The sequence below is a fragment of the Macaca fascicularis genome, chromosome 6 (genome assembly GCF_037993035.2).
Source record: "Macaca fascicularis isolate 582-1 chromosome 6, T2T-MFA8v1.1".
NCBI classification, from domain to species: Eukaryota; Metazoa; Chordata; class Mammalia; order Primates; family Cercopithecidae; genus Macaca; species Macaca fascicularis.
The window spans coordinates 35,320,990-35,335,034 of record NC_088380.1 but is presented as its reverse complement, the minus strand read 5'-3'; the positions used below and the strand labels follow the sequence as shown (position 1 = coordinate 35,335,034).

At 40.1% G+C, this 14,045-nt stretch overlaps 1 protein-coding gene and 1 long non-coding RNA gene across 6 annotated transcripts in view; one reads left to right on the top strand and one right to left on the bottom strand.

Moving 5' to 3' along the window:
* Positions 1-9,481, bottom strand: part of LOC135971262 (uncharacterized) — a 50,339-nt gene extending 40,858 nt beyond the window's left edge. Inside the window, exon 1 of the long non-coding RNA XR_010587340.2 lies at positions 9,257-9,481. This is a non-coding gene — a long non-coding RNA (uncharacterized lncRNA). The remainder of the gene's footprint in view (positions 1-9,256) is intronic.
* Positions 9,482-9,799: 318 nt separating this feature from the next.
* The window catches only part of AGXT2 (alanine--glyoxylate aminotransferase 2), a 46,004-nt gene continuing 41,758 nt past the window's right edge, over positions 9,800-14,045 (top strand). For 2 of the 5 annotated variants that reach the window (XM_065546153.2, XM_005556708.5), the window contains exon 1: positions 9,800-9,944. In XM_065546153.2, coding sequence (XP_065402225.1) covers positions 9,857-9,944 — 88 coding nt within the window. In that variant the 5' untranslated portion in view covers positions 9,800-9,856. Of the gene's footprint in view, positions 9,945-11,766; positions 11,962-13,267; positions 13,629-14,045 lie in introns of those variants that run through there. The other 3 variants (XM_073993289.1, XM_065546152.2, XM_073993288.1) reach the window with 2 other exon arrangements.

The window sequence follows — 14,045 nt, the reverse complement described above, 5'->3', positions numbered from 1 at the left end:
CTATTTTTTTAGACTTAAAGATTTATAGAAGACTATAGGTATCTGATTTGTTATTTTGCATTTTTCATTCTGTAAATCTTTGCTTGTGGCACATTGTGCTCTCTGTTTTCCATGGGTTTATTCATTTGTCTCCTTCTATTTTGAGGGGACAACATGGGGAGTTAAATCTTTGTGAATAGATTGGAGATAATGCTAACTGGTATCATAACATCTTCATTTTTATTGCATGCCAAAAACAATGCCTGCCAAACAAAATCTTAGACATCCCAATATAATGTGTTCATTATATTTCTATTCACACCATTATTGAAAATACCCAGCTCAGTGCCTGGCTTAATAAATGCTTAATTCCCTTACCTACTCTTGCCCTATTTTTTAATTTGAAATGGAGATGAGCAAAATAACACATTCATGGCTGAAGCATTTTTTTGGACATTTCTTGTTGCTAAAAGATCTATAATCAGGACGTTGTTTATGTAAGTTGGACAAAAAAAGTTCTTCCCGTCTATGTCCACCCTTCCATATGATTGCAAAACCAAATTTCCCTCCTTTACCTCATCCCTATAACATAGGAGCCTGAGAAAAATGAGGGAAGATGGAACCAGATATAAGGAGATCCAATAAGAGAAGCTTATTTAAATATTGTGAAATAATGGAAAAACCAAAGCATTTTTTTAAGTGGGGAATCCTTTTGAACAGTTATTATTTATCCATATTGCTAACAACAGTTTTTCTGACAAAATCCATCAGATGAAGTGCAAATGGATAATCTTTTACTTTTAATGGATCTAGAACTAGAAAGTTTCACTTACTGTTCATGTTTGTGTTGCAGAATTGTGAAATGGTGTGTGGTTTTGCTTTCCAAGTTCTTCTCTGCCTCCTCTTAATTCTCTAATGCCATGTCTTACAGAAGAATGAGAAATTTCTTTCTTACTTGAGTATCATGCTCTAAAAAACTTGGCTTCAGTCAAAGAAATGCTAGCTCTCCTGTGCTTATATTGAAGCCATCTGCCTTTAATTCTTGGGTCCTCTTATATTTTTAAGGTGCAAAATTTGAAGTCTCAGTCACCAGACACAGGGTCTATATAATTAATGGTGAGCTGGAGAAGTAATATGTAACTAATTTTTCAAAAGCATTGAATATACTTTCCCGAAAGAAAACAGAAATTAAATATTGCCACATCTTGCCAGATTCCCATCTGACACCTTAACCTTGTCAGGTTTCCTACAACTTACTAATCAAGTTTTATACCTTGTAAATCTCCCCAGTTTTTTCAGGGCTGAAAGATGCAACTTCTATTTAATAGAAACTTTGAAATGTTGGGGTAAGGGAGCAGTGGGGGGACAGGGGAGAAGGATAAGAAATAGAATTACTGAAAAACCCCCAACAGGGGGTTCCTGGCTTCCTGGCCAGAATATGCAGAGTAACTTTTGCTGGCTTTACCTTTGAAAGTCCCTCAAAACCATGCAGATGAAACCGAGCCTGTTTTTGATACTGTCAGATGCATTCTACTTTGGAGGTCCCAATACCTAAACTGGAATTCTTGTATCTACATCTCCTCCACCATCCCCCACACCGCCCCTCAATTCCTGTTGCCCCTGCTAATGTTAAGCATTTTTCTCTTGTTATGATCAGGTTCACATTAAAAACAGATACTTACAAACTGACTTGAAGCACAGATACCTTTACGAATGTGATAAAATATTTTCTTAAGAAAAAGAAAGAGGATGTCGGTCAAATAAAACACTACGTGGATGTTGATTGGTGAACACTGGTGTAAGAAAAGGGAGCTCAGGAATTTTTATTACTGTATTTGTAAATGAGTTTGAAAGAATTTGTAAATGCCACTGGTACATTTTTAAGGTGACACATTTGCTCATTATAAAGTTATTAAAAATTACAGGGTAAGCTTAAATGACATTTGCCAGTAGTTTTACTTTACATAATCAATATTGATATTGTTGCTGAACTATGTAACTTTATGATGCATTTTTCAGTCCCTTTTCAGAGCAAATGCTTTTGCAATGGTAGCAATGTTTAGTTGAAATTGACTTAATAAATTATTACCTGAGCAATGGTTTTTGGAGGGTCTTTATATATGTATGTGAAATATGCATTACATGAAAAATTTAACTTGAAACAAGTTTTTCTTCTTTGCCACAATAAAATGTATTAGAATAGATTTTTTAAAAGAAGGAGGGGGGACTGCATTTTAACTCTGAAAATAAAGTATGCAGACACATGCTAAAACATTTATCTTAGGACACTTACGGGTGGCATTTTTTTCAAGCAGAAATCTTTGTGCTCACCTTTGAACACCTCTGATTTTATTTTCCTACTAATTCTAAATCAAAACTGAACACACATTTCCCCAGTCTTTATTCGTCTGCCAGACTCAAGCCTTGAAAATGCAAGCATGCTTGGAAGCATCCAGAAGTTTCTTGGAACTTCTCCTGGGAACAACCAAGAACGATCAAAAGGAGAGTTTCCAAACCTGAGATTCCATCAGCTTTCCCAAGTTTCCAAACCTGAGATTCCATCAGCTTTCCCAAGTTTCCAAACCTGAGATATGATCAACTTTCATTCAACAAGCCACAAATCTCGGGGCCAAAGTTTCACATTTTCTTTTGTTCATGTTTTCCTGACTAGAATTATTCAATGTCGTTACTTAAAACCAGCTGTGAGTTCATCATCCATTTGTGATCTTTTATTTATTGCATAATATATTTCACAAATACTTGAAAATATATAGAAAAACATAACAAAGACTCATTTACCCACATCCAAATCTTATAAATATTCATAGTTTGCCTTGTCTGTTCCTTTTTTAACAAGCATTCATTTAATATCCCAGATACTGTCATTTACATCCCTCAACAACCAAATTCTCTACCTCTCTCTTCAGCAGTAACTACAATCCTAAAGTTATTATATATCCTTCCCAGCTATTTTTAAAATGCATTTGCCTCAAATCTATCTATCCTTCAATAACATGACCAATTACTTTGGTATTTATGAGTTTTGCATAAAAAATAGCAGATAACATTATGCACTTTGATTTTTTTTCATTCGGCATTGGGTTTTTGGGATACAACTAGCTCCAGCTGCTTAGTTGTATATTATTAAGCTCCCTATTTATCAACATTTCATTTCCACTGCTTTATGCATACAACTGCTGTAATTGTATACATACGTATAATTTATTAATCTCCCTATTTATCAATATTTAATTTTCATTGCCATAAATGGCAAAAGTTGTGTGTATACCACTGCTATAATTTTACACATATATATAATTTATTAATCTCCCTGTTTAGCAACATTTGATTTTCACTGTCATAAGTGCCTATGCAATGAGTATTCCTATGCCAGTCTCATTGGAATATGTGCAAAAGTTTCTCCAAAATATACACCTAGAGGTGGAATTGTTGGGTCATATAAAAGGCATATCTTAATATTTCCTAGATACTGACAAATTTCTTCCTCTCCACAGTAGTTTTACTGATGTGTACCCTTACCTTTAGTGTAGTAATTTCCATTTCTCTTCATCTTTATCATTACCTGGTGCTGTCAGATATTTTAATGTTTGACAATTCAATGAGCATAAAATGATGCATTGTTATTTTACTTTTTATTTCCCTGATGAATCCATTTGTATCTGAGTAACTCATCCTTTTCCTGCTTACCTTTTATGCCATCTTTGTGGTCTTCTGATTGTCTACATATGCCCAAATGTTCATCCAGGCTTTTCTGGCCCATTTTTCTGGGTATCTATTCCTGCCCTGGTGCTCCACTGCTTTATTACCATATTTTATACGAAGTCTTGTTATCTGGTAAATTAATTCTCACACCACCATACCCTTCTTCAAAATTGTTGTAGCTATTCTTGGCCATTTACTCATCATATGAATTTTAGATGAGCCTATCGATCTCCTAAAAAATTGTGTTGGGAGCTAGATTGAATTTATGTTTTAATGCCAGAAGTTACATCTTTATGATATTGTGCCTTCTTAATCATGAACATGGTATATCACTTCCTTTACATTGGGCTTCAATAAAACTTTACATTATTCTTCATAAATGTTTGCATACGTTTTATTAGATTCATCCCTAGGCACCCTCTCATTGCAACCTCTGCCTCCCATGTTCAAGTGATTCTCCTGCCCCAGCCTCCCGAGTAGCTAGGATTACAGGCCCACACCACCACACCCAGCTAATTTTGGCATTTTTAGTAGAGACAGGGTTTCGCCATGTTGTGCAGGTTTGTCTTGAACTCCTGACCTCAGGTGATCCACCGGCCTCGGACTCCCAAAGTGCTGGGATGACAGGCATGATTCCACTGATGTTTTAATACTGATCTTGCATCCTGTAACCTTACTCAACTCTAATTAATGTTCTTATAATTTGTAGGTTTTCTTGGATTTTCCACTTTTACAACTGTATCACCACAAACTAACAACATTGTTTCTTCTTTTAATAAGAGAAATACCTCTTATTTCTCTTTCTTCATCTATTTTATTGGGCTTCCAGGACAGTGTTAAATAGAAATGTGTTATGGGCATTCTTTCTTCTTCCTGACTTTAACTAGAATGCTGTGAGAAGTTCACTATTACATATAAGGCATCATGTAGGTGTTGTGGGGGGAGAGGAAAGCTGCCATTTTGCCCTCCGAGGGTTCACTAAAAGTCACTGACAAAAGTTGAATTAATAGGAGAAAAGGCATACAAATTTATTTGATTATAGTTTTGTGTGACATGGGAGCCTTCAGAATGAAGACCCAAAGATACAGAGGAAACTGTTCATTTTTATGCTTAGTTTCAACAAAGTATGGACAGTTGTGTAGGAAAATGATTGGACCTAAAGCTGATAGACTGAGTGAGAAAACCTAGCAAGGCCTGTCTGTCTGGGTTTTTCTTGGCCTCTCTGTGTAGCAATGCCTCTCACCATTCCTTCCTTCTGGGTACGGGGCAGGACCCTCTCTGCTAAGTGGGTCTTATGACCTACAGTCAAACAAGATAGGTCAGGTTATTCATGGTCAGTTTTTACACAGAAAGACTGTCAAGTGATAGTAATATTTTTAGACTGTAAAACTGACTTTAGGGCAAGAGGGTTCCAGTTTCTATGACCCGCCTTGGGGAAGTGAGATCCCAGTTTCTATGGCCAGCCTCTGGAGAGAATGAGGGACCAGACAGGAGGGCAGCAGGTCAGAGAGAACTGCTGCTGGGCCCCTACAATTTTTCAGATACCGTTAGTTATGTGAAAGATATTCCTTTATATTTCTAGTTTGCTAATAGTTTTTTTATCTTAACTAATTTTAAAACTTCTCAAATTTTTTCTACATCTATTGATATGTTCATGTGACTTTTATCTGTTAATGTGTCAGTTATTACAGAAAATTATTTTGGAGAGTATATTTTAAGGTTAAAGTAGCCTTGCGTTCTTGAGATAAACCTCGCTTACACATGAAGTATGTTTGCAAACATTATTAGGTTCAATTTTCTAAACTTTTATTTAGGATTTTTGCATTAATGAGGTTCATCTTTTTTTGCTGCTTAAGACATCATTTTTGGAGGTGATTTATAAGTAAGTTAAAATCTTCTAGGATTAAGTAAGTTTCTACTTATTATAATTCTGTCAATTTTTGCTTTATATCTTTTGAGGCTGTATTATTGGGCATATACAGATTTAAATGGTCAATCCTCCAAATAAACTATTTTTTTCATTGCTACATACAATCCCCTTTATTTATAATGGTCACGTTTGTCTTAAAACCTATTTTTTCTGATACTGATATTGCTAATTTGGCTTTTCTTGAGAGCAGTAATTCTCTGGTAAGTTTCTTTTCATTCCTTTACTTCCTAATTTTTCTATATCATTATGTTTTAGGTATGTCTTTTAAAAACAGCATAAGCTAGATTTTGTTTTCTTCTAGTTGAGAATTTGTTCCTTTTGGTGGCTAAACAGTTCTGTCCTTCTCATCTGATGTACCCTTCCTTCATTTTTCTTTTGCAGTTTGAATTATTTAAATCAGCCAGTTCTGTAATGATCACAATAGTAACAGGATATAATTAAAGGTCTTTGTAATTAAAGATCCTTGTGAGATAATTCACTGTAACTGAGAACCCTAAGCTTGGGAACAGCTCTTCCCCCATACAGGAACAATCCCAGGCATAGTGAACCAAACTCTAAGGACTCTCATCTTACTGTGATTGAAAACAATAATTAAGCCTTGATTGTAAAGCTCAAGGGAATGAACAACTAAAAAATCCCAACTGCTAAGAGAAGGGCGATGCTCAAAAAGATCTTGCCATACATTCTACCAAAAAGAGATTGAGTTGTATTTTCAGGATCTTCCATTTAAACACAAATATTCCCCACGTAAATTATCTGTGAATCATTCTACCACATACATTATTGAATAATACTTGATGAACACTGTATGCCAGGCACTTTGCTATGTATGCAGTGAGCAGTATGGATGTGCTCTCCGTCCTAAGGCTGAGGTAATCCACGTGTCCCTAGGTCTCTCCAGAATGTTACTTTCTAAAACATAGTAAGTCCAATAATTCCGATGAGACTTGTTCAAAGAGTCCTAATAAATAAACAAAAGGACTTTGACCTTGCATTATTTTTCCAGAAAATCAGTTTTCCATGAAATTCTAAGGGTTACTGAGCCACATCTTGATGCAGTTATTCTCTTCTTACACACCTGCTAATCTCTGCACCTCAGTCTGAACACCCTGCACACAGCATTGTTCATAGTCCATTAACTGTGAAATGGAACACCTGTAATATGAAGTTTCATGTAAACTGTCTACATTTATCTGAAACCCTTCCAAAACAATTTTCCTTTCCTTCAATTTCACAACTCCTAAACAAGTTGAGAGAGGGAAAGGATTACTTTGGAAAAGCTGTTAATTATCTTCAGAGACTTACTGGACTCTGTTATTGACAGAAGGCCTGGGGCAGAGCAAAGTTCAGTTACATTCAGGACTTAACTGATAAATCATTGGTGAACCTTTGTGCAAAAATCCTCCCCAATAATTCTTAACATGACAACAGAATTTCCAAGTTTCCCCATTTGTGAAGTATTTTTTTTTCAAGGAGAAATTTCTATATTTTCCTACCTGATGAAAGTCTTCTCCCCTCTTATTTACCATTTGTGCAAACTGAGATAGTTCTTCATCTTCTCTAGTTTTATGTAAAATGGAGAAAATTATACCTGATCTGCTCAAAGGAGAGAGAACAGAGAGACTCAACAGGTGTCGCTTATAACTCAGAAATAATAGCTGTTTAATTGGAGTTTTATCTGTGAAGGTAGGGTAGGATCTTAGATTGATATTCCAAATGACTCCTAGGCTGAGAACGAAGCTCTAGAGGCAATCTAAGTTTCCTTCTCATCCCAGTTTTCAGATTTTGTGGATATCATGTAATTCTACAGAGTTCAAAAGAACAAACATCTTAGAATATAGTTTTGTCCGGCCGGGCGCAGTGGCTCATGCCTGTAATTCCAGCATTTTGGGATGCCAAGGCGGGCAGATCACCTGAGGTCAGGAGTTCAAGACCAGCCTCAACATGGAGAAATCCTGTCTCTACTAAAAATACAAAATTAACCGGGCGTGGAGTAGCTTGTAATCTCAGCTGCTCGGGAGGCTGAGGCAGGAGAATTGCTTGAACCTGGGAGGCAGAGGTTGCGGTGAGCCAAGATCGTGCTATTGCACTCCAGCCTGGGCAACAAGAGCAAAACTCTGTCCCAAAAAAAAAAAAAAAAAATATATATATATATATATATATATATATATAGAGAGAGAGAGAGAGAGAGAGAGAGAGAGAGAGAGTTTTGTGCCATTTTAGTTAGTTGAATTATAAATTGACGTCATCTTACTGAGATGCATTTAAAATGTACATACATTTTGGCCTAGGAATCCTTCTTCAAGGAACTTATCTGAAGAAAAAAATAATTAGTCAAGTGCAGAAAATTCTCTGTCCTAGGATGCTGGAGAAAATATAGCTATCCATCAAAAGGAACTTATTAAATAAAAAATATGAAGACTTTCAGTTTCTGAAACAGCATGTGCATACACAGACATACACACGTAGAGAAAGATTTCTGAAAGGAAATTTACTAAAATATAATGGTCAGGTTTGTTGTGATCTTTTTCTTTCTTCTTTATTCTTTTCTAGGCTTGACTTTGTTTAACAAAAGTACATATTATGATAATCAGAACAATTTGTTTTCTTTTTAAACAAAAACAAAAGAGGTATAACCTCCCACTTTCCCTCTAGAAGTTATTCAAAATGTACTGTTTTTCTGCCCCACTCTAGGTGACCCCTTGATGTTGGGTGTCTCTCACTATAAAAATCTCAAATCTTACAGCCCAAGAAAAATCTCAAGCCAAGGAAGACTGCAGCCTGCAGTGTTCGCAAAGGCAAAACTGACCACAGTCCAGTAGAGCTGAAGAGCATATACCAGACTTCAGGAACTCAACATTTTCTCCCCTCTGTCCAACCACAGGACAGACTGTGCACCCCAGGGAGATGCTGTGTGGCCACTGGCCTCACTGACTTGGATTATTCCTGCAGCACATGACCAGCCAGCTCATATGATCACTCCCTACTGCCCCCAAAGCAGAATTGACTGGGAGCTGGAAACCCACACGAAAATGGACAATTATACTGAATATAACATACTCCCTGTGCTTACCCAACGCCTTCACCTCCCACGGGCATTGAGAGTCAAAAGTTGTTATGCAGGTGTTTGTGAAGGATGTGGCCAAGTCAGTTGTCTCCCCTACAGGGTAACCCAAGATTAATGATATCTACCCATCCCCACTCCCTCGACCCCCAAGTTGCAACCAACTTTGTCACTGTCCCCCTTGGGCACTGCCATGTAGAGCACGTGGCCCCCATTCTGAAGCAGTGGGAAACCTGGAAGAGATGTACCCTTCGCAACCTGGTTGGATCTTAAAAACATGGATCTAACTGAAAAGAAAAAAAGACACACATTACACATATTGACATAAATTAAAACTGCATTCACCCTAAACGATACACATTCTACAAGAATGTGTGCCAAGAAAAGGATATATGTAAACACGCTAAATAGTTGCTTATGGGTATTGAAGGTGGGGGAGGCTACAGTGGGATAAATGGGAATTTAAGAAATAATGAAAATAAGGCACACTAACTCCTCAGCTCTTAACCTTTTGCCTTCCTCAGACACATAAGAGGATCCATAGCTGTCCAGAAACTTACCTAGTTATTTGGTACTCTCTCATTTCTTTGGAATGGCTCCTTCCCCATTGTTTTCTCCTCTCTTTCTCTAAGACCCCCAAAACCAATTTATTTGTTCATTCACTTCATGCATATCCTCCTTTTTACTCTCTTAGTCACATCTCTCATTTCTCAGTCTCTGACCCCTTCAACCATGTCCTGATCCTTCTCCCACACCCAGCACCACCCTCCTGCAGAGGAAAGTGTACCCGGATGAAACCCCGATGGAATACTAAACTAACAGAACTCGTCAGATGACCTTTGCTTTATCTGCCTGCTTTCTTTCCTCTTCCCTTCTGTTCTCTTCTTTTCCTTTCTTTTCTCTCCTCTTCTCTCTCTCCCTCCTACTTTCACTCTCTCTCTACCTCTTTTCCTCACTCTCTTTTTCTCCCTCCTTGAAGGCACTGTTACTAGCAATAGAGAGTTCTGGGGCTTGCCTGAAGCCATGGACAGTCACCACTCCAGGATTCCCCTTTTAGCGCCTCCTCCCCATCTTAATCTCAAAGTCCAGCAAGGATAGTGAGCAGTTAGAGCCCAACCTCCAACCTACTTCCATGGGGGTTTGCTTCCTGAGTGGGAGAGATGACTCTAGTCTGGAGACATTTGCTGAGACCCTTGTTCCTGGTCACCTCCGCTCCCAGGATCCTTGAGATGCGTCCTTTCCTGAGCCGTAAGTGGAAACCAGGGGGACATAGGTCAGTTGAGGATCAGCGAGAGGGGAAGACTTGAGCTCTGAAGGCTGCTGCCTGGGATTCTGGAATGTTAGACCTGGTTGAGGTCTTAGAGATGAGGCATGTTTTTAATACACAGGTTCTCACCCTGAGTCGATGCCCCATTTTCATAGCCAATATTTTGTAATGCTCCCTTTTATTTTGAAATGAAATTCATGGATAATAAAACCCAACTATGCTTAATTTCAACATAATGACATGCTATCTCAGCTGCAATACTTTCAAAAACCAAAGGAAAGCAATTCAAAATAAAGTGTGACTTCAACTTACAGATGCCCAAGGATGATTTCTATTTTTTCTTTTTTGAGACAGGGTCTCCCTCTGTCACGTAGGTTGGAGTACAGTGGTGTGATCATGGTTCACTGCAGCCTTGACATCCCAGACTCAAATAATTCTCCCACCTCAGCCTCCTGAGTAGCTGGAACTATAGGCACATGCCACCATGCCTAGCTATTTTTCTTTTTTAACTTTTTGTAGACGTGGGGTTTTACTGTGTTGCCCAAGCTGGTCTTGAACTCCTGGGCTCAAACAATCCTCTCACTTCAGCCTTTCAAAGTGCTCGGATTGCAGGCCTGAGCCACTGCACCTGGCTAGGATGACTATTTTAAAAAACATAAAGCATCTGCATGAATTTTCATCATGCCTCTAGGAAGTGAGACCATTGTCTCAATTACCAACAAATGCTGTGATTTACCCAGAGTCATCCAAGCCAGGACTTGACCCCAGGCCCTCCCCATCCACTCGAACTCTCCTCTCTGCAGCAGGAACAGGAAATATGAGGAGATGTGGGGTAACCAGACATTGGTGGCTTTATGAGTGATGTCCTATGTGCCTGTGATTTTCACATGGATCTTGTTTCACGAAAGCCCCACTTCCTTCCCAGCAAATTCCCTCATGCAAACATGAGATTAAGCAGCTGTCTGTACATTTATGTGCCTGTGCTTCACAGGCCCTAAACAGGTATGGGGACCATTTTCCATTCCCCATTGTGACCAACTTTGTCTTCATTTTCTCCTCATCTTTCCCTTTCGCCCTCCTTCCTTCCTCTCCTCTTTGCTTTCTTCCTCCTGAAAATTGCAATTTTTTGAAACTCGATACATGCATGATGCTTTCAATGCATTATGTCCTTTTATCTTCAACCAAACTTGTTAGTGAGTACTATTATCTCATTCCACAGATGAGGAGACAGGGGAATAAGGAATATCTAAGAAATGTGGTCAAAGGCAGAAAAATGTAAGTGACAACTTGGGATTCACAGCCAGGCCTATCTGACTCCAAACTCGGAGAGATTCTACCAGGCCCTGTCTATCCTCCCCGAGTCTTCCAGTCCTGTTTGGACTGCTCTTTTCCCTTGGTCATGAGTTTTTTGCCAGAACATCACTTAACTCCAACGTTTTCTCAGAAGCAGGTAAAATTATACCCAGTCTTATGCTCAGTGAGGAGGAAATTATGCTGAAAGTACCAGCTGCTGACCTAGCAAGAGAAATGCCCTAGGCTGCCCCCTCCCCTCTCCTACCCCAACCTCTGAGCATTGTGTAGCTGCACAGTGGAGCAGCAGATAACCTAGACAGGGCAGGTGAGTCCTAGTACCTAGAGATCTTGATCAACTCATTGGGGATGCCTTACCATAGGCCTAGCAAGGACACTACGAAGGAGCAGTCTTTGAAAACCACACCACCTAGACTGAATGCCATCCTCATTACCTGGCCTTACAAAAACCTTTGGGACTTTTATGTCTACTTTCTTACCTACTCTACCTAGGTCTACGCTTGCTTGTGCTTGTTCATCTAAACACACACTCACTGAACATACACTTCGGGAGCACCTGCCATATGCAAAATATACATTCAGGCAAAATATATGAGCATCTATTATGCACCAGTGCTGCAGACTTAGCCACAATAGGCAAGAAAAAGCCCCTGCCCTCTATTTCAGGAAGGAGATGGACATAAACGAGTAAGTAAATATGTAAATATATATATGTGTGTGTATGTATGTATTTATGTATGTATCCAGTAGAGAAATATACCATGAATAAAACCAAATCTGGAAAGGGAATAGAAGAATATAATGGGGGAGGGGGGAAGGGAAGGGACTGTGGTAAGGAGATTACCATGTTTCAAGTGTTGTTATATATGCAAAAATAAATAAGTCACAATTCTTGCATAGTATCTACATAGTTACTATACAATATTCATATGCCTAAAATGTCCAGCCTTGTTTACGTTTTGATATGCACAATCACTTTGGGCTAACTGTATGCAAAGTTATGGAAGCAATTTGCTTTCAGTACAAAAGTGTGGAGAAATATCTCAGTGGGGCATTCTTTCCTACAATTAGCTAATGACTGTGAAATGTATAACATTTGCAGGTGGCTGAGGTATGTGCTCCCTGTAGCAATTTCCTAATATATGCCTGCTCTCCCATAAAGGAAGGGGGGCACAAAAAGTAATCCATTTCTAGCTGAGATGTTTCTCCATTCCTGCCAAGGCTATTTTAAGGAAACATTCAAAATTTGCCCTAAAGGGGGGCCTCCCATGTGCACCGCTCCAGGCAGCCTCGCCACAGTCAGAACTGATTTAACACATGCCAAGGGCCAGGAAGGGTGATCACAGAGAAAGACTACTCCCAAACATGCAGAAGGAAGACCCACTCACCTCAGAATCAGGAATCGAGCAGCGCTCTCGCTTGTGGACAGACACAACTGCCCCTGTTTGGCTTCAGCAAAAGGGCATATACTGGAAGGGTATGAAGGAATGGAGGCAAGGAGGGAGGGCGGCTGAAAGAATCAACAGGAGGCTGAGGAGGTGGACAGGACCCCACACACAAAGAAGCCAAGGAAGACCAGGCAGGAGTAGAGTAAATTCTGGTAGGAAGCTCCTCTTAGCAGCTTTGCTGGGGGGATGCAGGCACCTGGCATTCATCACTGTCATCCTTTCACCCAGAGCACGCACGGGACAGAGGGGACCTCCACAGAGAGGGCTGCGAGAGATCGCGTCCTGAGCTGGATGATACCCAACAGCAATGGCGAGGGTCCTCGGCAGTGTCCTGCAGACTGCAGTCCCATGAGCGAAGGAAAAAGGACCACTCTGGAGTCTCCAAGCTGGCAGCTCCAGGACAGGGAAGCAGAGGAGAAAAAGTTTCTTTTTTTTTTTTTTTTTTTTTTTTTTTTTTTTGAGACGGAGTCTCGCTCTGTCGCCCAGGCTGGAGTGCAGTGGCGCGATCTCGGCTCACTGCAAGCTCCGCCTCCCGGGTTCCCGCCATTCTCCTGCCTCAGCCTCCCGAGTAGCTGGGACTACAGGCGCCGCCATCACGCCCGGCTAATTTTTTTTGTATTTTTAGTGGAGACGGGGTTTCATTGTGTTAGCCAGGATGGTCTCGATCTCCTGACCTCGTGATCCGCCCGTCTCGGCCTCCCAAAGTGCTGGGATTACAGGCTTGAGCCACCGCGCCCGGCGAGAAAAAGTTTCTCTGCCGGCCAGACACTGTCACTCAGGCATCCAAACACCAACACAGCTTCAGCAGGCCTCCATGGGAGGCAGTGTCTCAAACCTTCGACGTTAGTGAGGGACTTCAAAACTGCCAAGGCCTCAAATTCCATCTGTCACTGACTCCACTCTAAGGTAGATGGAGGATGAAATCTTCCTTTCCTAACTCACTGGCTATCCTAAGTACTAAATGAGATTCCAACTGTGACAATATTTTTTTCAAGTTACCTAAGATGCTATACAGAAATGAGATAGAATTGGCATTTGGGGCCAGGCTCAGTGGTTCATGCCTGTAATCACAACACTTCCGGAGGCCAAGGCAGACAGATGACTTGAGCTCAGGAGTTCGAGACCAGCCTGGGCAACCTGGAGAAACCCGGTCTCTACTAAAAATACAAAACATTAGCCGGGTGTGGTGGCATGCACTGTGGTCCCAGCTACTAGGGAGGCTGAGATAGGAGGACTGCTTGAGCCTAGGAGGTACAGGTTGCAATGAGCAGAGATTCCACCACTGCACTCCATGTAAGACCCCAAGTCTATTAAAAGTAGAAA